General features: G+C 37.0%; 1 protein-coding gene across 1 annotated transcript in view; it reads right to left on the reverse strand.

Moving 5' to 3' along the window:
• The window catches only part of Med13 (mediator complex subunit 13), a 90,171-nt gene that overhangs the window by 24,567 nt on the left and 39,575 nt on the right, over positions 1–26,029 (reverse strand). The window contains exons 10-16 of the mRNA XM_028772392.1: positions 15,495–15,708; positions 13,892–13,970; positions 10,069–10,190; positions 8,377–8,467; positions 8,045–8,259; positions 7,565–7,761; positions 5,127–6,043 (exon numbers count right to left, since the gene is read on the reverse strand). Coding sequence (XP_028628225.1) covers positions 5,127–6,043; positions 7,565–7,761; positions 8,045–8,259; positions 8,377–8,467; positions 10,069–10,190; positions 13,892–13,970; positions 15,495–15,708 — 1,835 coding nt within the window. The remainder of the gene's footprint in view (positions 1–5,126; positions 6,044–7,564; positions 7,762–8,044; positions 8,260–8,376; positions 8,468–10,068; positions 10,191–13,891; positions 13,971–15,494; positions 15,709–26,029) is intronic.

Here is a 26,029-nt window from a genome sequence, read left to right on the forward strand (position 1 = left end):
CATAATGTAGTATAATGAATTAGGTGAATCATGATATTGTCATGAATAATAACGAGTCCATGAACGGGGTCCACTTGCTTTATTTCACAAATTACTTTTAATATCATGATGAAAATAATTATGAGTTATGATCTCATTGCCAAAAAAACCCTGTTTTGGTTGAGACAGAATCTCACTATAATGTACTAGTTGTCAATATGCACCACCATGCCCAAGAAGTATTACACTTTCTCCCAGTCTATTAAATGTTTCCTCCTGCTCCATTCCCTGCTCCTTTTTATACACATGTAAATCTCAAAAAATAAGCAGCACCCTGAGTTTTATCTGCAAATGAACAACACATTTACTTTTGCTTGTTTCAGACCTGCATTAAAGGTAAGCTTTAACTGGAGGAGTGAGATGTTTCACAGAATAAAGGCACTTGCAGCTAAGCCTAAAGACTTCACTGAATGGAAGACAAACAACTCCTGCAAGTGTCTTCTGACTTCAACGTGTAACATGACATGTGTGTACATGTCTGCACACACAGAAACACACACACACAATGTAAAAAAAAAAAAAAACCATACATGCTACAATAGTCTTTAGAAGTATTCTGACCTTACCCTCAAACTACTATTGCTATAATTAATCTATAATTTATCAATTATATGTGATCAAATTCACATAATTTTCTTCAATTTAAGGGCTTGTTAATATTCTGTCTATATTACAGTAATTAATAATAGGATTTTTCTATCAATAAGAATTTGGGGACTAGAGAGATGGCTCAGTAGTTAAGAGCACTGACTGCTCTTCCAGAGGTCCTGACTTCAACTCCCAGCAATCACATGGTGGCTCACAACCATCTGTAATGGGGTCTGATGCACTCTTGAAGAGAGCAATGGTGTACTCATATACATTAAATAAATAAATGTAAATAAATAACTATTTAAAAATTTAAAAATAAAATAAGAATAAATAAATCTTTTAAAAAAAAAAAAGAATGTGGATTATCTTTTACTTCTCTGATTCTAACTTTAGTTATCCTAGTGGCTCAGAACAATTAAAATGTAGACTCTCTCTCTCTCTTCATAGCTCCCCAAATACCAAATACACAGCCCACTGTTTGAAATGGCTGAACTGGTAAGTTATGTAAGGACTACATAAGACCTATTATGTTTACATGAATGAACTGATTAAATCTTTACAATGCTAATCAAGTGAAATACTAGTTTTATTTCATTAGCACAAATAAAGTGAGTTGAGGATATAGTTCAGTTATAAACTACTGGCCTAGCATACACAAGATCCTGGGTGTAGGAGGGATTTTAATCTAGCAACATAGCTGGCTTCTCTGGCTGGAATACAGACAAACCCTCAGAACACATCTTTAATCCCCCCAAAAATGAAGGTAAAGTTAGTTTGTAGAAGGAGGCACCCATGTTTGAAAGTGATGACTAATTGAGCGGCAGACAAAGTGATGAATCAGAGGAGAAGAGAGAGGAAAGGAAGCTACTTGAGGGAGCAGTTCAGACAGAGAGAAAGGAGGCCGTTTTACCAGGAGAGTTTTACAGAGACAGGTTGAAGAGAGAACAAACGGGCTGGAGAGATGGCTCAGTAGTTAAGAGCACTGACTGCTCTTCCAGAGGTCTTGAGTCCAATTCCCAGCAACCACATGGTGTCTCATAACCATCTGTAATGGGGTCTGTTGCCCTCTTCTGGTGTCTGAAGACAGCTACAGTGTACTTGTATACATAAAATAAATAGATCAAAAAGATATATATATAGAGAGAGAACAAACTAGACACAGATAAAAACAGAACGAGTCCAAGAATGAAAAGGAACCAGAAGAACATATTGCCATTGTTAGTTTTTGAGGCCAAGTAGAGCAATTCAGAGATTGAGGGAGAAGTCAGATTGAGTCAGTCAGCCTGGAGAGGAGTTTGAACCAGAACAGCTGAGTTGAACCAGCAAGTCACAGCTCAGAAAGAACTAGAAAGGGTGAGTTTATTCAACAGTAAGTCTCAGAGGCCAAACACACTCTAGGCCTTAAATAAGATTGTGCGGAGACTATAAGCCTCCATGGCTTGACCTAGGTTAGGAGGAAGCTTCAGAAACTACAATTACATCAGAGGAATAAAAGTTACTCTTTTTTTTTTTTTTTTTGGTTTTTCCAGACAGGGTTTCTCTGTATAGCCCTGGCTGTCCTGGAACTCACCATGTAGACCAGGCTGGCCTTGAACTCAGAAATCCACCTGCCTCTGCCTCCCAAGTGCTAGGATTAAAGGCGTGCGCCATCACTGCCAGGCTTAAAAGTTACTTTTACACCTGGGTTCAACCCCCCCCACACACACACACATAAACTACAGATAAAGATATAAAGATAATATATCACTTTTTCTTTTTTTTTTTTTAAAAAAGATTTATTTATTTATTTATTTTACGTATTCACCATTCCTCTCTTCAGACACACCAGAAGAGGGCATCAGAGCCCATTAAAGATGGTTGTGAGCCACCATGTGGTTGCTGGGACTTGAACTCAGGACCTCTGGAAGAACAGTCAGTGCTCTTAACCGCTGAGCCATCTCTCCAGCCCAATATATCACTTTTTCAAAGACATCATTAGTAATAAGTGACAAAAGTAATTCCTATCTCCAGAGTTTGCTTGAGAAGATCATAACGTGCGTTTCTAACAAAGTGGGACTGTGTGAAGCTGCTAGTGTGTGAATTAAGACAGCAGCATCAAATGACCCTGTCAGTGTCTCCTACTACTCTCACTCACTACAAAAGAAATCACTAAGAATGGTCACTTTCTCTCTTCTTGTCCAAAGAAATACTGTCTATTATTCTTACTGCGATGGACATGTTCCTATATAAAGGTCAATATACATACACCTCTACTTGGAATGTATTCTATTACCCCTCACTTATTTAATGACCTTACTCCTACAATAGTACCTTTTGTTCTGTGGTAATTCTTCCCAAAGAAGGAAGTTAGACTGGAAAGAGAGTGAGTTTCCAGTTAGGTAGGAAGATTATGTTCTAGAGGTCTACATAGTAACATGATGAGCACAGCTAATATGACTGTATTGTATATTTTTAAATTGCTAGAAGATTTTGAGTCACTACAAAAATAGTGATAGATAAGCTACCATATATTCATATAGCAAAATACCACTTACTCAATTATATGAAATTATTGTCAATGTAAAGTTTTTGATCTATAGAATCAACTTCCATGTACAAATGTGTGTGTGTGTGTGTGTGTGTGTGTGTGTGTGTGTGTGTGTGTGTGTATGTTAACCCTAACATAGGACCCTATTTATACCAGTGTCTCCCAAATTTCAAGTTTGTTTCTCATTTCCTCACACTCGCTCTAATCAGGTTGGCCAGAACTGATTATCTAGGTCTCTCATTCCCTTCATGGGGTCACATGCAGTGGTCTTGTCACACTGTACCTTTATGAAGACATTATTTATACATATAATCACTCTCCTTCAACTATTCTCATGCATGAGCAATCACTTCCTTGTTCGTTCTCCGATTCCTTCCTGACCCTCTTTTGGGAAGTTCCCCAAAACTTCCCATCCAGCTCCAGCCTTTGAAAAGAAAGGGCCTCATATATTCCAGGGTGGCTTGAACTTACCTATGTAGCCAAAGATCATCTTGAACTTCTGATTCTTTCCTACACTTTCCCAGTGCTGGTATTACAGATGTGCACCACACCTGGCTTTCCATAGTATTTAATACTGATAACCCACATACAAAAGATGTTTCATTTCCAGAACCACCAGTATTCTGAATTTTAACCTCCAAATTTGTCGCCTGACCTCCTATTTTCTTTCTCTGCAGTAGTACTAGAATTCGTATAAGCCATGCTTAATGCTTCATCTTTACTTAAATGGACCAGCACATTCTGTAGGTCTACATCTCTATCTAATCTAGAACCTACTACTACTATTTCTATGGCTTCCAGTCTTTTCCAAGCTGCCATCTTGACACCTCTTACACTTCATTATGTATCAGTTTGACCATCACTCAACATATGTAACACTACCTATGTTTCTAAAACTTGCCAAGAGAACTATGTCCTCAATGACTTGGAACTACATTGTCTGCTAACATTCTAGCCCCAGTTAACTACTCTGCTCATTTTTACCACTTCAAGTAGGCCTTTCTATAAATGTTCCTTCCCCCTCACTAACATCTCTAACCATATTTCTAAACCAGCACATAAGGTTCCTCCCCTGCAAACATGCTTCTTTGCCCTGCTTTCTCTTCTACGTACTTGTAACTGGTATGTAATGCTAGTATATATTTTCTGTTGTTGTTGTTATTTAACTGTCTCTTCCAGTAAATCATAGGCTCAAGAAGACAAGGGATTCTAACCTAGCCAGTCAGTACCCTGTAAAAACCTAATCCACAGGGAGTGGGGCCCACAAGGTTGATAGCTTCTGAGGAATGACAGAAGGCTATCCTTCTATGTATCTGAACTCCATAAACACATGCAATCATGCACCCACATGTACAAGGAAAAACAAACAAAACAATCAAATAAAAATTCAATACCAAAGACTGTTGTGACTGTTCAACAGTGAGCATCAAACAGTACTGAGCATAAACAAGGTTCTCTGCTAAGTATTTAATAAGATAGTCCAGGCATAGCTCAATAGTGGAGTGCAAGGTACCTCAAAAGACAAATTAGATGGCTGCATGAAACAATCACTAGTTTTCTGCCGACTAACATGAAACATGCCCTTTACATTTCTATGTAAGTATATAATTAAAGATGTACGATAACATTTTTATTGGTGAAACTCAGCTAAACAGCTAAGAAGTCTCACTTTAGGTAACAGTCTGGTTTTTTTGTTTGTTTGTTTTTCTGAGTCAGGGTCTCTTACAGTCTTGACTATCCTGAAACTCTATATGTAGACATGGCTGACTTCCAACTCACAGAGATCTGCCTGCCTCTGCTGAGATTAAAGGCTTGAGCTACCTCACCCAGCATATAGCTGTCTTTAAATGAGGGTTAAGTCCAAACTTCAGCATCCCTATCTGGCCTACATGCTTCTGCTAATTTCCTCCCCAGAAAAAAAAGAAGCCAAAGTCAAATTAGTGAAGAACTATTCCTTTCACAAACTTACCATTTTGCTTGGCCCATGGGTGTAAGCATGAGCTTCTGACAAGTGCTTCATCAACTTTTCCTCCTGACATGTTATCCATGAACTGACGCCCATGTTCTAACGCGAGACAGCAGTCACTACAACAGTCCCGCTCCTCAACACGCACCCAGTTGCTACTTAGACCCGCTTTGGGAAAAGGATCTTGGTCTGCCGCTCCAAAGGGTGAAAATAAATTAGTGCATTGATCTTGCAGCAGTAATATCAATTCATCAGGCACCTTTTCAGATTCCTTTAGGCCTCCGTTAACATTTTCCACAGAGGAAGCCCTGAGAGCTTCAAAACGTTTTTCTGCTTCTTTGCCACAGTCTGTGTTACGTCCTATGATGTCAAGTTCATCTTCAAGAAATAATCCTGAATTATTTCCAAATTTTCGGTTCATGACAGCACTGAAGCCACAGGTACACCGATACTGTGCTTCCTGCGTTGGGTCTGGAATGTAAACTCCAACATCGGCACCCTTGATATTCATGTTGCAGACACAAATACAGCAACTATCAAAATTACAGTCTCTAAACAAATTCATTACTGACTCTGAAAGGATGAGGTTTACATAAAGACTGTGCGCTTCAGGGATGGAAGGGACAGTTGCGGGTTCAACAGAATTGAGGGGTCTGCATGTAGATGGGGTGGAAGCTGGTGAGTACAAGTCTGAATTCTCATACTTGACTGAACCTTGAGCACTGGCAGGTCCACCAGCCCCACGAGGAGTCCTTGGAGTCCTCGGAGTCCTCGGAGTCGGAAACCTGGGGGTGGATGGGGAAGGAAGAATTCCTGCGCCACTATTACTAGGAGGCGCGCTGCTCGGAGGCATCCCAAAAGAAGTATGGGTTTGTGGTGTGTAGGCAGGGCCATAGTCTTGATCCAAATTACTGCCATCACTGTTGTCACCAGGGTAAGAGGAACAAATTCATAAAAGAACACATTAATAATATGAAACACAAAAAAGCATCCTCCATATGCTTCTAAACAACACTGAAAATTTCCATATGGTAATCATTACAAGATTAGAGGGATAAATAACTTATTTCAGGTTTATTGTGTCCACTATGGAGATTCCTGTGAGCTAACTAGAATCAAAATATAATAACCAACTAGATTCAAGATTATAAAATGAGGCAGTGGCTAGAACTATGGCTTGGTGTTTAAAATATTTGCTGCATTTTTAGGGGACATAGGTTCAGAGGTTTGGTTCCCAGGACCCATATCAGGCGGCTCACAACTGCCTATTAACTACAGTTCCAGGGGATCTGATGTCCTTTGGTCTCTGTGAGCACCTACACACATGTGGTGCACATGAAGTCATATAAGGATATACACATAAAATTTAAAGACTTAAAAAAATCATAAATTTGCAGATTTCTGAGTTCGAGGCCAGCCTGGTCTACAGAGTGAGTTCCAGGACAGCCAGGACTACACAGAGAAACCCTGTCTCGAAAAACCAAAAAAAAAAAGAAAGAAAAAAAAAAGAATCATAAATTTATTAGCCACATCTGGACAGCCATATTTACTATCTATACATTTCTAATGCTACAAATATCCATATTTCATTGACTCTAATCGCTACTGATAGTAAAAAAATAAATTCTGACTTTTGGGGTGTTAAAAAGTGGTAACAGTGGGTGTTTTGTTTTGTTTTACAAGACAGTGTTTCTCTGTGTAGCACACCCTGGCTGTCCTGGAACTCACTCTATAAGACAAGGCTGGCCTCAAGTGCTAGGACTAAAAGCGTGCACCACCACCACCCAGCTGGCAATAGTTTTAAAGATACAACTGATAACAAAATGCAAACCTTTATGTTACAATGAGAAGTCACTGAAAATGGCAGTATATAAATGAGACCAATTTGAAATTGCAGACTAAAGGAAAAGGTGCCTCCAAAATTAAAACAATGGTCAGTGGTTTCAAATAGTTTATCCATCTCTACTATCATGATAAACAAGAATCATCTTATTTATTTACTTAGGATTTCCAAACCAATGCTCTATTTCCAGCATACCAGGTACTTCACAAGAAAAACAAAATCTGAGCTGCAGAGATGGCTCAATGGGTAAAAATGCTTGCTATGTAAGCTGGAGATATGAGTTCAAATTCCCAGATACCATGTGAAAAAGCTGGGCATGACTAATTAAGCAAGCTATAATCCAGCACTTAGAAGGCAAAGACGGCGTATTCCAGGAGGATGCTGACCAATCCGCTCAGACAAAACACCACATTTCAGGTCCAATGTGAAACTGTGTCTCAGGTGAGTAAAAGGGCAATACATGTGGCTTGTAGGCATGCATATTCTCCAATGCCACCCCTCTAACATATGGGCACAAGCATGCGCACGCACGTACACACAGAGACACACACACACCTCCCATACAAGCATTCAGTATTATAATAACCATCAATCATACCCCTCTTTGATGAATGGCATTGAAGGGCCTGAAGGAAGCAAGTCCAATTTTCCAACAGTCCAGCTCTGCCGGTAAACACATTCTTCTGGCAATTTGATAGGAGGCAGACAATGGCTTGGTAGAGTTTTTAAAGGTGCAAACATGGAACATCCTACTAGAACTTGACAATTTTCAGGCTTATAGACATAAGAAAAATCCTACAATATAAAGAACGTGGACTTTCAGTGCCTTATATTTCAGGGGCAAAAACAAAGAAACAGAATCAAAGCGACTGCCTTCTTTACCCTGTTCTTTAAATGGACAAAGGTATAAATATTTTCTATTTCTATTTTTTAATGCATTTTACATAATGTTCCCACAATTCACTCCTCATATTTATTAGCCACAAAACTAAAATCAACTGTGAAAAGATTCTTGAACATAGCAATTAATCCTATAAGAAAACACAGGGAGAAATAACTTTTCTAGAAGAATACTTACTTTAATTTCAGAAGGTTTAGGGCTACAGAATCCTTCCTCAACCTCAATTCTGAACTGCGTTCCTACACTAGAGCTATTTCCTTCCAGGACAGTTCCTCCAGGTACTGTGTCCACGCTACCGTACTCTTTGTTATTCATATTCATTGGAGAGAAGCCCATAATGTGCTGTTCCAGTGACGGTGGCGTGGGGTACATTTTGTGAAGGTCTGCAGTGCCTGTGTGTAATACAACACACATGTTAACATAAGAGGTGAGTCTGTGTTTAAAGTGAAGGGAGTTTTTCCAGGAGTAAGTTTTTAAACCAAGCTAGAGATCAGATCTGGGATGCTTACTTATGCAAGATAACGGATCCAGACTTCCTGTCTTTGATTCTTTGGAGCTGGCTTTATCATCTGATCCACTTGCTGATTTTTTAGATCCAGGCTATGGAGGAAAAAAGTCATATTAATCTGAAAGCCAAAGTGATCATACAGTATTAACCCCTTATATGTAAGCTAAAGGATGAATACAGGTCATTAAAAATGGTTTTCTGAATCTATGACAAAGCCAAATATCATACTAGGTAGTTTACAGGGAGATCCATCACTGACATGTATTTGCTAAGTCTCTCAATTAAGAGAGAAAAAGGCAATCCTCAAGAAAATACATAAAAAAGCAAGAATAGCCAATAACGTAAAACCAAATAAAAGGCAAGAAGTGTAAAATTAACACCAGAATTCTTTTTTACTAAAAAGATATTAAAATTTCCTATATAATTAATAACTCCTCTTAATTCTTTAATTTTCACCTTGGTTTAATAAAGTTATTCTTGTAAAAATATTTTTACAGATCTAATACTGAACATAAGCTGAGGGAGACTTCCTATCAAATCAAGTTTTAGCATCTCTCATCACCACCAATGGTTTTTTGGGCTGGATTGTTTTTTTGAGATAGGTAGAGCCTCATGTAACCTAAGTAGGCTTCTCATTTTTTATGTAGACAAAAGTTGAGTTTGAACTCCCAACCCTCTGGCCTCCATATCTCAAGAATGAGGATTAAAGACATGTGCAACTACATCCAGCTCTTACCAGTGTTTTTAGAAGGAATATGTGTTCTTCATCTCACCTTAAACACTTTGTAAGTAAAACACATATATGACAATTTTTTTACCTCTAAAAAGCCACAACTCCTGTCTGCATGTTAGCAGAGACAAGATCTGTCTATATGAACCATATTCAAAGTTCTTTTCCCAGTGAAGTGTACGTGCCCTAGTACGCACTACACTGGAGGATAAAGAGGAAGTATTCACATAGAGCTATATCTGACAGCACCAATATCTGTAATAGATTTATATGTTCAAACATGTGTGATAAATATCCTCACAGGATATATTATATAAGACAACAAACACCAAATATGTCAGTCAGGTCCTAAACTACTTTTAAGTAGATGGAAAAGGAATGCCTTTTATGATGCTGTAGCACCCAATTCATTAACTGCTAGACAACTGACATTCTAGGAAATCATATTTTAGGAAATTTAAAGTTTTTACTTTTATCTTCAACTTTCCCTGAAAACAGGTGTGAACAATGAAGTAGTACTGTTTTCTCCTTTACTGTTTTCAAGTCTATGTCTGGTAGTAATAGAAGTCATCTCAAACAATTTCAGAAGAACTAGCATTTTTTATTAAATTGGTAAAGTGTAAAGTTCTAATGTTAATTACTTAAATATTCTCTAATTCAATTCCAGAGACATTTCTCAAACTACAGGATCAAAGTAACAGAAAAAGCATTCTATAAGACTGAAAAAAAAATTACATGGCAGAGCTCAATTAAACTTGATCATCTATCTTTCAAACATACCCACATCAAGGTTCATAGGAAACCACGTTAAGGTGATTCTAACATGAGAGTAAAATCAACTAATTTATAAAATATTTCCTACTGTTTGGAGCTAGTACTAAAGTCATAAATCACTTCCAAAACTTGAACTGTTAAGAAATCAATGAAATTTAATTTAATCCTAATCGTTAATGGGATACTCACTGTTAATTCATCTTCATCAGAATTGAAGAGGTTATCAAGGTCAGTATAAGACACAGCCAGATCTGAGTCATAAATCAAACTGGTTGACGGAGGACGGGCATGATTAGTAGGGCGTGGAGCATCTACATATGATGATCAGAAAAAAAAACTGAAAACTCAACTATTAGCCAAGTAGTATTCTACTTATATAAACAAGACAGAAAGCCTAATGTTCATAACAACAACTATGGAACACAAATTATTCCTAGTATCTTACTTAAAATCTGAATTTTTTTTCTCAGAAATAAAGTTGTAAATAAACAATAGTACTTTCCCTAGGAAGCTCCAAAAGTTACATAATCTATACCATAGTTAAGCTCTGTAGATAGGTCATAAAATATAAATGCTATTAGAATGGTAGACTTAAACACATACTTTTTCTTTTTGTGTGCGTTATGAGATGTGATTGAATACGTATAGATTCACAGGTTCCTGTGCACATATTTTATGTATAATGTGGAAGCCAGAGGTTGACATGGGTTATCTGCCTTAGCCGCTTCCTAAGTAATACATTTAAGTATGGCCTCTCCTTTGAACCTAGAGCTCACTGATTCAGTGAGTCTACCTATCCAACTTTCTCTGGGAATTTCTTATCTCCTCTTCTCTCATGCTAGAATTACAGGTAGGCTCCATCACACTTCCTGACATTTCCTGACTTATTCAGCCAACAACTTAAAAGCCAAGCCATCTTTTCATTTTGAAGCAATGATTTATTTAAATAAATAAGGTTGCATGTAAGCATCTGAATAAAGATGACACAATCACAGAATATGAAGCTAATTATGTATGATGAATACATTTTAAGTATCTGCTAAAAAACAGTATTTACAGATAATAGTGGAGTATTATTACTTGTCTAGAAGCTTGACATGCTTTTTTCCACTATTATTTTTTGTGTGTATAATTCTTAGTGGTTGGGGAAAAAGAGGAGGAAAAAATAGAGGATACAAAATAGATACCAAGCCGGGCAGTGGTGGTACACGCCTTTAATCCCAGCACTTGGGAGGCAGAGACAGGTGGATTTCTGAGTTCGAGGCCAGCCTGGTCTACAGAGTGAGTTCCAGGACAGCCAGGACTACACAGAGAAACCCTGTCTCGAAGAAAAAAAAAAAAAAAAGATACCAAAATAGAATTGGATAGAAGAAATAGGTTCTATTGCTTATAGCACAGAGGAGTGATTATACTTCAGAATCAACTATTTTGACCTATAATCATACAAAAACAAACAAGCAAAAAAAAAAAAAAAACAGTAGGGAAGAGGAACTTTAAGGCTCCTAATAAACTAGATACCCTGATTTGGATAACGTACGTGGGATACATGTAGTAAAATAATTGTATGTCTGTACCTCACACATACAATTATTACATGTTTATTTTGTTAAGAGCACAGACATTCTGACCACAAATGCATGGACTTACTTCTAGACAAGCCACTCTGTTCTGCTGGCCTATGTCTTTTTTCCTTAATGCCAGGGCTACACTACTATTAGCTGTAGAGTATATTTTAAAGTCAGACAATATAGTAAGCCAATGGGGAGGCGGAGGAACAGGGATTCTCTGTGTGGTCCCAGCTGTCTTGGGACTCACTCTGTAGACCAGACTGGCTTTGAACTCAAGAGCCTTACTCTGCTTCCCAAGTGCTGGGCAAGATTAAAGGTGTGTGCCAATGACACAGCTGATAAATAGCTTTTTATTGAGTAGAGGGGAAGTAAGAAGAGACTCACTATGTGCACTGACTAATCTCAAACTCATGAACTCCTTTGTCAACTCCTGAATGCTGCAACTACAGCCATGCATCACAAAACCTGGCTCAGCGCTTTGGTCTTTTTACTCAGTACCTCACCAGCAACTAAAGTTCTTTGGAGCCTCAATATGAAGTCCAGGATTTTATTTACTCTATCTCTGTGCAACATGCCACTAGAATTTTGATAAGGACCCCTTCATCAAAGAATCTAAGATGTTACCCACCAATACTTAGAGCCACTAAGCTGCCTTATGAAAGACTACCTGCTCCTTCTTTATATGGAATTTTTTCCTTATTTTCACTTCTTTATTCTCAAAATATTAAAACAAAATGTTGCCTTCAAAAAGCACATACCAAAAGATAACCTGACTATTCAAAAGCTTAATTTTATATTATACATACTAATGCTAATAATATGCTTAAAATCTGCTAATTACAAAGAAAATCGATCTTTGGTGTTTTTATTTCAAAAAAGTACTTATATGAGATGATACATATTAAATAGCTTGACTTAGCACTCTAAAATGTCCACAGAAAGCAACAAACTGTACATCATAAATATATATATATATGATATATCATTTTTATCAACTTTAAACATTACAGATACCTTCTTCACACAGGTCGGATACTTTCAAAGGACTCTTGACTACTATAGCTCTATTGTCTGGAACATATAAATACGCTCAACTGACAAGCAGTGGTGACACACGCCTTTAATCCTGGAAGGCAGATCTCTGAGTTCAAGGCCAGCCAGGACTACACAGAGAAACTGTTTCAAAAAAACAAAAAACAAAAAAACAAAAACAAACAAACACCTGAACACTGAACTAAGAGCATCAGAAAAAGAATCCATGGTTGGGTATGGTGGCACATGATGTAATCCCAGTACTTAGGAAGCAGATGCATTAGAACAAGAAGTTGAATGCAGTGCAGCCTCCACTACACAGAGTGTTAGAAGCCAACAAAAAACTAAAAACAAAACTAAATGAACCAAGAAGGGGGGGGGGAGGAAGAAGAGGAGAAGGAGGAGAAAGAGGAGGAAGAAGAAGAAAAAGAGGAGAAACAAAATGTTCTCTTACACACTCAAGCCATGAGAAGAATCAAAAAGTTTTAGAAGTTTAATTTAAAAACTGAGTTCTTCAGGCCAGGTATGGTGACACACACCTGTAATCCCAGTGACACTCAGGTGCTCAAGACCTCAGGAATGAGATCAGCTTGGACTACATGAAAAGAAACTGTCTTAAAATAAGACAAAATAAAAACAAATAAACACAAAAAAAACCCTAAATATTGAGTTTTCAGATCAGAAGAACCATTAGGCAATAACCTTATCTAACTACACAGACCTATTTCTACCTGTTAAAAAGACAAGGTTCCCAAGACAAGGTTTCTCTTTTTCTTTCTTTCTTTCTTTTTTTTTTTTTTTTTTTGGTTTTTCGAGACAGGGTTTCTCTGTGTAGTCCTGGCTGTCCTGGAACTCACTCTGTAGACCAGGCTGGCCTCGAACTCAGAAATCCACCTGCCTCTGCCTCCCAAGTGCTGGGATTAAAGGTATGCGCCACCACTGCCCAGCGACAAGGTTTCTCTGTGTAGCCCTGGCTGTCCTAGAACTCACTCTGTACACCAGGCTAGACTTGAACTCAGAGATCTGCCTGCCTCTGTCTCCAGAGTGAAAGACGTGCACCACCATGCTCCATAATACTTGGTCTTAGTTAGCCAAAAGACCAAAAAGTTATACAGCTCAATTTCTAATAAAATTGCTATCATCTGAACTTGCTTCTTCAAATACAATAAATCTAACAATCCCATGAAATATAAATTGTGCAAAAAGGATTATTTAAAAATCCATCATTGTCACATCAGGCTAAGCAGTAGGTGTCTTTACCCACAGAGCCATCTCACCAGCCCCAGATGAGTATTTTCATTACCTATTCTTCATAAAATTTTGATTTTTAAGGAATAGGTAATTTTCCTAAATCACATACTCAAATCATCACTGGAATGAATGCATAAGTCATGATTAGAAGGAAGTTTTACCTTGCTTAGAGGGACTAAATAATGACATAGCATCTTCTTCATGTGATAACACTGTGACAGCAGATGTCCCATCTTCCACCTGAAACAGTGTTACAGATTAGGCAGTGCTTTACATTTTACCAACAATAAAAACCTATCAATTCTTGAGCAGCTATGTGTCAAGCATTCTTATAAATGTACTAAATGCATTACCACTAATTCTTGTGTTGCTTTGGAGTCAGGGAGTTGCATTTGAAACAAGGTTTAATGCAGGCTTGCCCTCATATTTGTCCTTTCCTGCCTCAGTCTCCCATACACTAGACTAGAAACCACACACCACTATACTTGCCTTCTCATTCTTTTTTACTGTTTAAGTTTGGTTAGCTTGGCGTTTTTGTTTTGAGACAGGATCTCTGCCTGGCCAGGAACTTGCCATGTAGACCAGGCTAGTCTTAGATTCAGAGAGATCCTCGTGCCTCAGCCTCTTGAGTGCTAAGACTAAATATGTATGTCATTATATTTAACTATCACTAACTCCTAAAGTAAACAATTAGCATGTTCACCTTACAGATCAATCATTTCATTCACAAGGATGCTAAGGAATCTGCCACAGGAATCATGACTGATGGTGTGAACTGGAACTTTTGACACAGTATAGATTTTCCAAGTCTGTGTTGAGTTTGAATTGTAAATATACCCTTCCCAGATACTACTGGTTTCATATTTACAAACAGATAAGACTAAGTAACTGGCATATAATACAGTTAAGTAAAACTCTGTGAAACTACTCTGTGAAGTTTTGTAGTAAACACTGGGTCATTTAATACATTTAGTTTTCAATGCTTGTATTTTACATTTACTGCCAAATTCTTAAGTTATTTATTGCCTAACAGATCCTTGAGTGCCTAATGTTAAAACTTTAATCATATGCAAAGTCTTAATTACAATATGTTTGAGCGTTTGTGTGTGTGTGTGTGTGTATGTGTGTATGTGTGTGTGTGTATATGTGTGTGTGTCTATGCTACACCATGAGTATGGAGCTCAAAGAACAACTTAAAGGAGATGTCTTTTTCCATCATGTAGGACCCAGGGATCAAACTCAAGACTCCCAGGCTAGGAAGTAGGTGTCTTTATTCACTCCGCCATCTCATCAGCCCCAGATGAGTGTTTTCATTACCCATCCTTTAAGTTTTTTGCTTTTAAGAAGAAAGTCTTGCTAAATCACATACTCAAAAAATATACCATATTTTATAAACCTAGCACCAAAACAGAGTACTTAAATGTTCTAATTCTGACCAAAGATAATATACTCCTCATCCAATATGAAAACACAATAATCTTTCCGTCATCAGAAACTAAGTCAAAGTGTGTCACATACCTGACTTACCCATGGTAACATAAACCTATCTACATAAATATCATCAATCTTTCTATTCTAAAAGAATAAATGAGTTGGGCTGGACATACAGCTCAGTGATAACAGAGTGCTTGTCTAGCATTGCCAAGGCCCTAGGTTCAATGACTAATACCACCAAAAACAAAGTAAGCAGTGCCCGAGTGTGGCATCAAATGTGCAGGCACACTGCAGTGTGCATACTGATAAACTAGGATCTCTGCTACTCACCTTGTGTTTCTTCCCAGCTTCTCTCTCGCTATTTTGTCTATCCTTTTTATCAGTAAAAATGAATTCCTCATCTCCTTCAACAAATGCATATGGATCAATTTTAGGTTCTTGTTCTGTATCAGATGCTATTGCTGAAAGATACTGATTTTTAATCTGATATTGCTGGACTATTTCATCAGAAACTTTTAAAGGCTTCTTACACTGCACCATTAACCTGCATAGAAAACATAGAAAATTAGTATGTGTTATCCAAACAAGCATTTGAAAATTCTAAAACAACTTTAAGTATTGTTTTTAGAATTACTCCTAGTATTTATCCTGTAATTCCCAATTTTACAAATGGAAGTGAAGCCATATGATTTATTACAACCTCAATTTTAACAACAGAAAGATGAAACTAAAACCCGATTCTACCATATTGTCCTTCCACCAGAACAAGCTGCTTTTTAGTCACGTGCTGTGTTCTCAAGTTCACAAGTATAGTGACTTGTCCAAAGCCTAGTACTGAGAAGAAATGTTCAACTACACAAGTTGAAGTAATTATCAAGGTGGGAGTTTCATAGACAAGATACTTTCATACAATTTGTACAAGGAAAATATCCTTTGCTTCTTTGCAAAGGATACATTTTAAGATCGAAATTTTAAGGCCTTGTTCCTACTTCATGAAAGTAACATTTTTACTCTTAGTAATGAGGTCATCAAAACAAAATAAAAGCACCAGGCAAAAAAGGAACTCAGTTTTCTTCCTGTTGCAATGGAAGATCAATTTGTATATGACCAGTCTCCTGGTTGGAAACAGTGATTTAAAAAAAAAAAGAAAAGTGTATTTCCACTCATACTCTAATAAGACAACAAAGGCACTCAAAACCAGAGAAGGACAGCAGAGAAATTCAAATGACAAACAAGAGGAAGCTAATATATCAAAGAAATCTAGGCCTTAGATTTTAAGTCTAAAGAGGGGAGGAGCCACAACAAGGAAGACCCTGGGACCCATACTTCTGAACTGCAATGTTCACTGTTTATATTCCAGAGCAGAATGTGAATACAAAATCATTAGCTTCCAGTTAATAAAGCACTTTCAAACTTCAAAATTCCTTTTCTCTTAGGTTTACAAACCTCAAGTTGTCAACCTATTAGAACAAGGTGGCCAGGCTTCTAGTCAGAACATTTTCAACATCCTGCAAAAACTATTTAACCCTAACACTAAAACCTGTAATAACCAAGCAAATCTCCCACGGTTTCACTCTTCTTTTCCTCTCCAATTTCATCTGCTTCAACTACATACCCTCTGTTTCCAGGGGCTTCCTTGATGTTCCTCACAAGGATATACACCATTCTGACTATTCCTTCTGCTTGCAATGTTAGTCCCCCCATTTCCTTTACTTCCTCCAGTGCTTTGTTTGAATGTCACCTTCTCTGCACATTATAACCACCTATTTAAAACTGTAGCCAAACCCTCTGGGGGCAGTTATCTTCCAACATATTATATACTACATTACTCCTTCAAACTCTCATTCTCACTCTCATTAGAGTAATAGCTCTAAAGTCTGAAATCCTGTCTTGGTTCACTGAATCGTCTCTAATACTGAAGGAAAGCTAAAACTCAAGGTAAGTAGTTATTAGTATTTGATAATAAATGAGATGTAAACAAAGCACAAAACTATGATAATTAGCATAAGTATCTTGTATTGTGAAGTAAATCATTCTTTTACATTAGAAAGCACTGAGATGCCAGGATCACATAGGCAATGTCAGCACTCGGGCCAGACTGAGCTACAGAATGAGATTTCATCTCAAATACATACACCCTCAACAAACATGGAAGGAAAACCAAGGACTGATGCCACTCATCATCTCCTCTGAACACTTAAACAAAAGTTATGTACAGTTTGGATCAGGAAGTTATTACCCAGACAGTAAGTTGTATGAATGACATCAAACCTCAATCTATTATTAATAGCCAGCACTGCCTCCACTTGGTTCCCTACAGAGTGAAATAGAGTCCGTCAATATAAAAGCCAGTGTTTCCTGAATGTTTTATCAGATGCTCAAGCAATTACTACTATTCTAAAGATACTAAGCAAATTCCCAAAACTAACATACCAAGTCTACAGTTTCATAAAAACACACTTGTGCCACAACTGTCAATGGAGATATATTAATTACTCATTAAGATAGTTTTTTATAACAGATAAATATTTATATCTGAAAAGTAACTCTACCTTATCACATTTGACCTTGAATAACTTTGCTAAAAACTGTTGAATATGCTAATATATTTTTTAACATGGTATTTAATTTATTATGCCCTTTTTTAGTAAAAATAACCTTCTATGATGGATATAGAGGGTGAGTGGTCTCTAAGTGATTAGAATTATATAGCAACAAATAGTTTGTGCCAAAGTCACTTAGTGCCAAAGATACAGATTAAAAACTTAAATGCTAAACTAGTCATCTTCTAATACCTACCCGGATGGTAAAGGATAACGAAATCCCTTGCACCTAGACTGAATGACACTACAGATCTGTGAAAGTGAACAAATCTTCTTTCTTATCAAGCCATCCTTTGGTAGAAGCAAAAAGACTGCCTCATTGTTTAAATACATAATTATTAAACTGGTGTGCAGTAACATTATTAAAAGGAGTGAACATACTGCACAGAGCACTATTAAAAGTAAAGAAGAGTAAACCAAGTGCACTGCCAAAAGACAATGTTTTCTTATTTTATTGAAGTGATCTTGGAGACATTGGCATATGCAAAAATTTTAAATGTACTCATTAATATCAAGTCACAATAAAGCTGATATAAAATAACATTAAACATTCTATATTAAAATCTTAGTAAAATTTCTAAAGTGCCAGATTTAAACAAATCATCATGTCTCTATCCAAATATATAGTACACAGAAGCTTTTCTGAATATAAATAATACCTCTCCTTTCCTAAAAGGAGCTTTCACACATAGTCAAATTACTAACTACAAAGATAATTTCAATTAGATACAAAACTAAAAACAAACTGGAAGATCAGGTACAATAATAACAGGAAGCATTGAAAAGCCCAAACCAGGCAATAAATTGCCTGTATAGTTTTCATTATTGCATCTCCTTCCTTTCACTAAGATAACAGCATACTCTCTTGGTATGCACCCATATAAAACATTTATGCCTTTATTCAAAAGAATTCTTCCAGACAAGGTTTGACAATATGCATTGACAATTATAGGAGATAAGCTAAAGAAGGAAATGTTAAAAACAGAAGAACTGAGTATCTCAAAATCTCTCTTTCTTTAAATGGTACTAGCCCTAGTACCATCTCCATATTCAGAAACCATCGTTGAGCTGTCAAAAGTATAATTTTATTGCATTAAAATAAATAGCAAACAGAATTCTTAAAAGGTTTGAGTACAGTAAAATGAAAACAAGTTTATTTCATCACAGGCTTCTTTCTATGAAACAAAAACATTCAAAATTACTATTTTCAGAGATCAAATAATGCATTTTATAACTAAATACATACAATAAATATCTGGTGGATCTAATATAACACAGGAGTTCTTTCTTCTGATGACTATTATTTAAAAATTCTAATGTATCCTAACTATAGAAGAAAATATGAAGAGCTAGGCTCAAGCAAATTTTCTTTGCTCAGGGTTTAGAAACACCATCTAAATACAAGTAGATTGTTTTTAAGCATCTACAAATTCCATTAAAACATGCTAAATCCATTTTTAAAATATCAAAACCATGTTTCTTGGTATGAATTTTTCTATCTTTAAATTTTTTGGTTTGTTAGTTTGTTTTGAGCCAGGGGTCTCTCTATGTAGCCCTGGCTGTTCTGGAACATGCCATGTAGACCAGGCTGTGTTCAAACTCACAGAGATTCGCCTGCCTCTGCCTACCAATTACTAGAATTAAAGATGTGCACTGAACAAAGGCTATCTTTAACTTTTAAATCCCTAGACCAAAGATGGCAGAGCACACACATAATACTAGTACTCAGGAGACAAGAGGCAAAGAAAGAAAAGAGGTAGGCAGGTTCAAAGGTACCAAGACTTTCTTTGTCTCCAAAAAAAAAAAAAAAAAAAAAAACCAAACTAAATAACCTATACAATTTAAAAAGTCATTGGCCTTTATTCTAAAACAGTTTCAATCATAACTAGCAAATTGAAAATAACTCGGAAGAATAAAGATACTCACTGCAGATGTATACAACTTGCATATGGGATATGCTATACTACTATATATCCCCAACTTTCCCTAATAAACTCCGACAGATTAGAAAAGGAATCATAATTCAGTATAGCTCATGAAAAAGTTTTACAAAGTACTATGCATGAAAGTATAAGAATGCAGTTTTACTGAGAAATAATGAACTGTATTATTCTGTACTAGTTAAGCAGCCAAAACTATTAAAACTAGAATACTGGGCGGCTCAAGTGATGACTCAGGTGTCAAGAGCACTGCAGCTTAAGGCTGCTCTTCAACAGGTTATGGGTTTGGTCCCCAGCACCCACAAGAAAGCTCACAACCATCTCTAACTCCAGTCCCAGGGAGATCTGATATCCAATTTAACCAAAGGAAAACAGTAGAAGATAAAGATCAATGCTTCTCCCCTCACTTATCCATTCTGTCTCAGGGCCTAGATTAGCCTCCAATTCTCTATGAATTCAAGGACACTGTGAATTCCTTATCTTCTGGCTTACATCTCCCTCCCAAGTGTTAAGATTGCACATGTACACCACCACACTTGATTGTTTTTAATGCAGTGCTGAGGATTGAACCCAGCTTCAAGCATGCTACCAAGCAAGCACCCTTCTGAGTTTATCCACAGCTCTCTTGTATCCACACCCACCTATGGGGCATAGTGCCACACTGAAGCTCCAACAGTAAACATCAACTCTTGACACCAAATGGAAACAGAAATTTTAAGCTTATCCAACTGATAATTATCCATGAAGGCACAGACCTATAAAAAGCAATACTCAAAAAGAAAATAATTCTTCAGATGAATTCCTTCCCTGTACTGTCTATATCTCACGTGTTATTTATTAACACATTACAAATTGCTGGCATTTCATACTTCTGAAGTCATACTTCTGCAGTGTCCATGTCTTATACACACATAGCTAAAGTCATAAAGGACAGAAAGACAGATCAAGAGTATGTTGATCCCTCTCCAGGAAAACAGGTACTGTTTATGTCATTTAATTAATGACCAAAAACCACAATGTATAAGATCATGTATTCATGCACATACCGTATACCTAAGATCTAAAGTTTATAAGGTATCTTGTTGGGAGCCGACTCTTAGCCAAAAGTGGCTATCATCTTTACAGCCATCTCGAGCCATATACTCTGAAAAGAGACTTGTTTCAACAGCCTGCAATAGCTGAGCACACTCTGATAAACATCTTGTTACACTGTTTAGTGCCCCCAGCTGCCAGGTGCTCCTGGTATCCATGGCTACAAGGCACGTGATGTAGTGGCTTCAGTTGAGATTGTCCACGAGGGCAAGTCACGTGGTAAAGGGTATAAATACCCGGATTTCCTTTCTATTGAGGAGTGAGGAGTAGGAGGTAGAAAGTAGGAGGTAGTGAGTAGTAGGAGGTAGTAGGAAGTAGGAAGTAGAGGAAGGAGTGAGAAAGTGAGAGGTGTCAGGAGACTGAAGGAGTGAGAATATAGTAAGAAGAGAGGAGAATAAAGAAGAGACTTGAAGAGACGCCACCAGACTCTGTCTTGTATCTATCTTTTGCGTCTCTCGCCCCTTTTTTCCCCTTCCTCCGTCCCCACTCTCTCTCTTGCTAGACCCTGGCCTGCGGACCGGAGCAGCAGAACCGGCCGGCCTTTACAAAGTAGCAGAACCCGACGGCCGTTACAAAAGAAACGGCAGTTACAGTATCTAGAGACTCTCTTCTATCACGATATTCATATTTCCCCTTCCTTTATAAGGATGTCATTACTTAAACAGACATTAACCATTCACTAAGATCTTACTTTTTAAATTTATCAGTTGTTTCAAGGCACTTCTATTTTGAAAAACAACTTCGTCTATAACATCCCATATTTCTTCCTATTCTTCTTGTTCCTAATTCCCTAGTAAAGACAAATCATTTGCAGTCTTAAGCTGCTTAAAAACATCAAAACTACAAGGTGGTAGAGGAACACACCTTTAATCCCAGCACTTGGGAGGCAGAGGCAGGTGGATCTCTGAATTTGAGGTCAGCCTGGTATACAGTTCCAGGAATACCAGCTACACAAAGAAACCCTGTCTCAAAAGGCAATAAATAAATAAATAAATAAATAAATAAATAAATAAGAGTTTCTATGTTCCTACAAAGAGATATCATTAAGAGGTCAGGAGTTGTGGCATAAGCTTTTAATCCCAGCACTCCCAGAGGCAGAAGCAGGTAGATAGATCTCTATGAGTTCAAGACCAACCTGGTAAGTTCCAGGACAGTCAGAACTGCATAGAATAGAGTCTGTGTTAACAACTCATCCAAAAAAATTAGGTTGTTGAGATGCAATCAAAAGAACATAATAGTGAATCATAATAGTGAATCACAAACCTTTCAGTAAGGGACACCATCTGTCTCTATTGTTTGCCACTTCCTATAATGAGATAAATGTGCTTCTAAACTTTCAAACTATCAACTAAAAGTATTAATACCAGGTACTGAATTATCAAGTCCTTCTAAAAAGATGTGGGTTTCAATGACCAAGCCAGATATTTCACAAGTGGTTTGGGGGACTAAAAAGTACAACTAACTAACTATCACTATCTCCATCTCCCCTCCCCCATCTGTGTCTCTCTCTCTTTTTTTGTTTGTTTTGTTTTTCCAAGACAAGATTTCATTGTGAAGCCTTGACTGTCCTGGAACTTACACTGCAGACCAGGCTGGCCTCATATTCAGAGATTTATGTGTGATTCATGTGCCTCTGCCTCCAGAGTGCTGAGGTTAAAGGCATGCACCACCACTGCCCAGACAGATAGTACAATTCTAAAGAACCTAATTGCTACATACATTTGTACCATTTAATTTGACAACAGTTTTAGGGGTCAAAATTCTATAAAAGTTAATTATGAAATGTATTTTATGCTGATTTTAACTGTATATAAGTGCATTAAGTTGTACACAGACTTTAAGCCTGATGTAGTTTTGGTATGTGACTTACTATTTGCCAGTTCTTTAAATAAAGGATCTTTTAAGACACATTAAGGTAAAACAGCACTTTGTCCTACATACATTTTTGTTGTGGGATACTATCATGTACACTTAAAAGCTACTTAGCAGCATCTCTAATCTCTACCTACCAGATGTCCGAAACACACCTTTAGCTCTGACAACCAAAAGTGGACACTGGCCAATGCCACCTGAGAATTCCTGTCATTCCAGTGATGCCAGGGAAAAGGAGAGAGCCACAAGGCACCACTGACACATCAATCGTTTGCTCCCTACTACTAATCTACCAAGTGCAAAACTGTTATATTTCATAAATGCTTCTGAGTTGACATAGAAACACAACTTGTTGTAGGACTCATGTGATATCTATCATTGTGCTACAAAAACAAGGCTTAGAACTAAAAAGGAATTCTATTTGGTTTTTCTATTTCTATTAAAAAGTTTTCTATTTGGTATAACAACAACAAAAGAAGACATACAATTCCACAAAATAAAAAAAAATTAAATTTGCTTAAATAAAACCAACAGCAAACCTTTTATTCAAGCTTTTTGTTTGTTTTTCCCTTTTTTATGACTGAGGGGCATGTGAAGCCAGAACTAGGCAGAAGTAAAGATCTGTTCCATCCTGACCTCACATAACTATGACCAGTCTACTCAGCATGCTGTTTTTCTACCTTATGCTTCTTCTCATTTGTATTCAATGAGAAAAATGTCAGGTAACTTTTTAACAGCTTCTGAGGTTAAATGTTGTAAGATCAAGCAACCAACACATGTGGCCAAAATTCTTGGATCTTATGAATATAATGTGCCCATAAAAACTCATTCCTAAAGTTTTCTGACATAAAATTATTCATATCACTACATTTCTACAATAAGTAAGACAATCCAACCTGAAAAGGAAAAAAAGTTGTAGAATAGTAAAGTGTCTAGCCATACTGTCATCTGATTCATCCAAGTATCTGTGGGATCTTTCCAGTGTGCACGGGATTACTCTAGGTGCATGTCTGCCTGTGTACCCTGTGTGTTCTTCCCTGTGTGTTCCTGTGCTAAGAGAGGTAGAGTAGTAAACAGGAGTACTTGCCCTTGTAGAGCTTGCATTTTAACAAGGAAAGGATTACATTAACAAATACATAACTTCAGATATAAAAATGTATTAGCAACAAATTTTAAAAAATACTATATAGGAGAGGCAGTGATTTGGTAGAATGAAGACAGACCATAACTTGGACAGAATAATCATAAAAATTCCCAACAACTCTCAAGCATAACTATGACCCAGTCTAATACCAACACTAAATGATAAAAAAGTAAATGGTTCTCTGCTTCTCTAATGTAATCTGAACAACCGTGAGACATGAGCCTGACCTCTCTTTTTTTTTAAAAGGAAAATATTGTAGCTAAATCAGAAAGCAAGTAGAAGATGGGGTGAACGTTGCTTAGCAATTCAAGAATGCAAATTCAAGATCCTATCTCACTCTAGTCAGAATGGCTACCCAAAAACAGTGGGGAGGGACAACAAATGCTGGCGAGGAAATGGGGAAACGAACACTTACTCACTTGTAGTATAAGCATGATGGAAATCTCATAAAGGTTCCTCAAAAAAACTAAAAGTAGAGCAACCATATGATCCATCAAGATACTCGAGTGTGTTTATAGCAGAATCATTACTAAACAAAACCTAGTGAATGATGGAAGCTTACACATCCACCAATGAATAAAGTATAGTACAAACGAAATTTTATACACACATTAAAGAAAACGAAATCATGACATTTGCAGGAAAATGGATAGAACTAGAAATCATTATGTTAAGCAAAATAAGCCAGGCTTAGAGAGGAACTTACATATGGAACAAACACACACACAAGTATATACATATATGTGTATATTCATTTATGTATATGTATGTATAGGTCATAAAGCTAAAAAGATCATGAGGTAAGAAAGATCTTAAGGGAAAAAAGTTTAAAAAAGAGTAATAAAATACATGATTTAAAAAATAGAAACAATGAGAGGATACTATCTACAGAAAGGGAACCAGCCACAGATGGAGAGCACAGAGAAGGGCAGTTGTGAGGAGCTAGCGACAAAGGATGATGACATATGGGTATGAAAATGGAGAAAGAAACACATTCCTTCGTATTTAACTTCTTTAAAAGACTACATTTCCAGGCACTGCTTCTACAGTTTGTTACCAGACAAGTTTCTCTGACTGTGTAGAGCACCCGAGGCCACAAGGAAGAAATGAACCATTCTTTCCTGAATGTGAAGCCAGCTCTAGGTGCTACTCCCTCTTCTCAGTGTTACAGAGGATCTGTGATCAACTGCCAATACCCACATAGAGGGTCACAACCTTAGGATCCAAAGGCTTCTAAAAGTACTAGCTGTGCATGTGTTGTAGGCTGAAATGTTCCATGCACATAAAGCAAAGCAAACTAAAAAAAAAACCAAAGCAAAACAAAAAAAAAAGCAAGCAAGCAAACAAACAAACAAACAAACAAAAAAACACCAAGCACTGGGGCTGTTGCTCAGTAACAGACTGCTTGCCTGGCATTCCCCCAGCACTGGATTTGATGCCCAGTACTACAGGTAAAACAAAAAGAAAAAGGAGGATGTGTGCAATCTTAAACAACTAATAAAATCTAATATATCATGTAACATTAAGATTAATAGTGGGGTGGAGAGATGGCCAATAAACACTGGCTGCTCTTTCAGAGCACAGGAGTTCAATTCCCATTATCCACAGGGCAGGTCACAATTGTCTGCAACTCCAGTTCCAGAAGACACAACAGCCTCCTCCGGGCTGTGACGTCATCAAAAACACATGAGGTACAAACACAAATATGCAGGCAAAATATCCATATTCATAATAAATTTTAAAATGTTTATAAAGGTGTTTTGCTGGTTGATTTACACTTAGAAAAATTTATACATAAAAAATAAAAAGGCCTTATTAGATAGGCTAAGACTGTATTCCAAGCGATATATAAAGTAAAGGAAGACCCAAAAGAAAGCCACGTTCTACCCAAAGTTTGCCATATATTAAGTGAACAAAGATGGCAAACTAGATATAGAGAGATATCTACATTACATTTAATAGTACAGGGCTAGGACCAAAATAAACAAAGAAGAAAAAGGAAACCTTAAAAGTTAGACAGGTAATTCACAGAAGAAAAACACTAACTGTTCAATGAATATTTTAAATAGTGTTTAATATTACTAGAAATCTATAAACATGCATCAAAATAATGGCTTGCCATCCTTCACGCAGTTAAAATAGTCTTATGCCAAGGACTGATAAGAATGAAACCCAAACCAACAGTATTTTCATGGTCTGCTGGCTTATGATGGT

The sequence above is a fragment of the Grammomys surdaster genome, unplaced genomic scaffold (genome assembly GCF_004785775.1).
Source record: "Grammomys surdaster isolate TR1022 unplaced genomic scaffold, NIH_TR_1.0 213, whole genome shotgun sequence".
NCBI lineage: Eukaryota > Metazoa > Chordata > Mammalia > Rodentia > Muridae > Grammomys > Grammomys surdaster.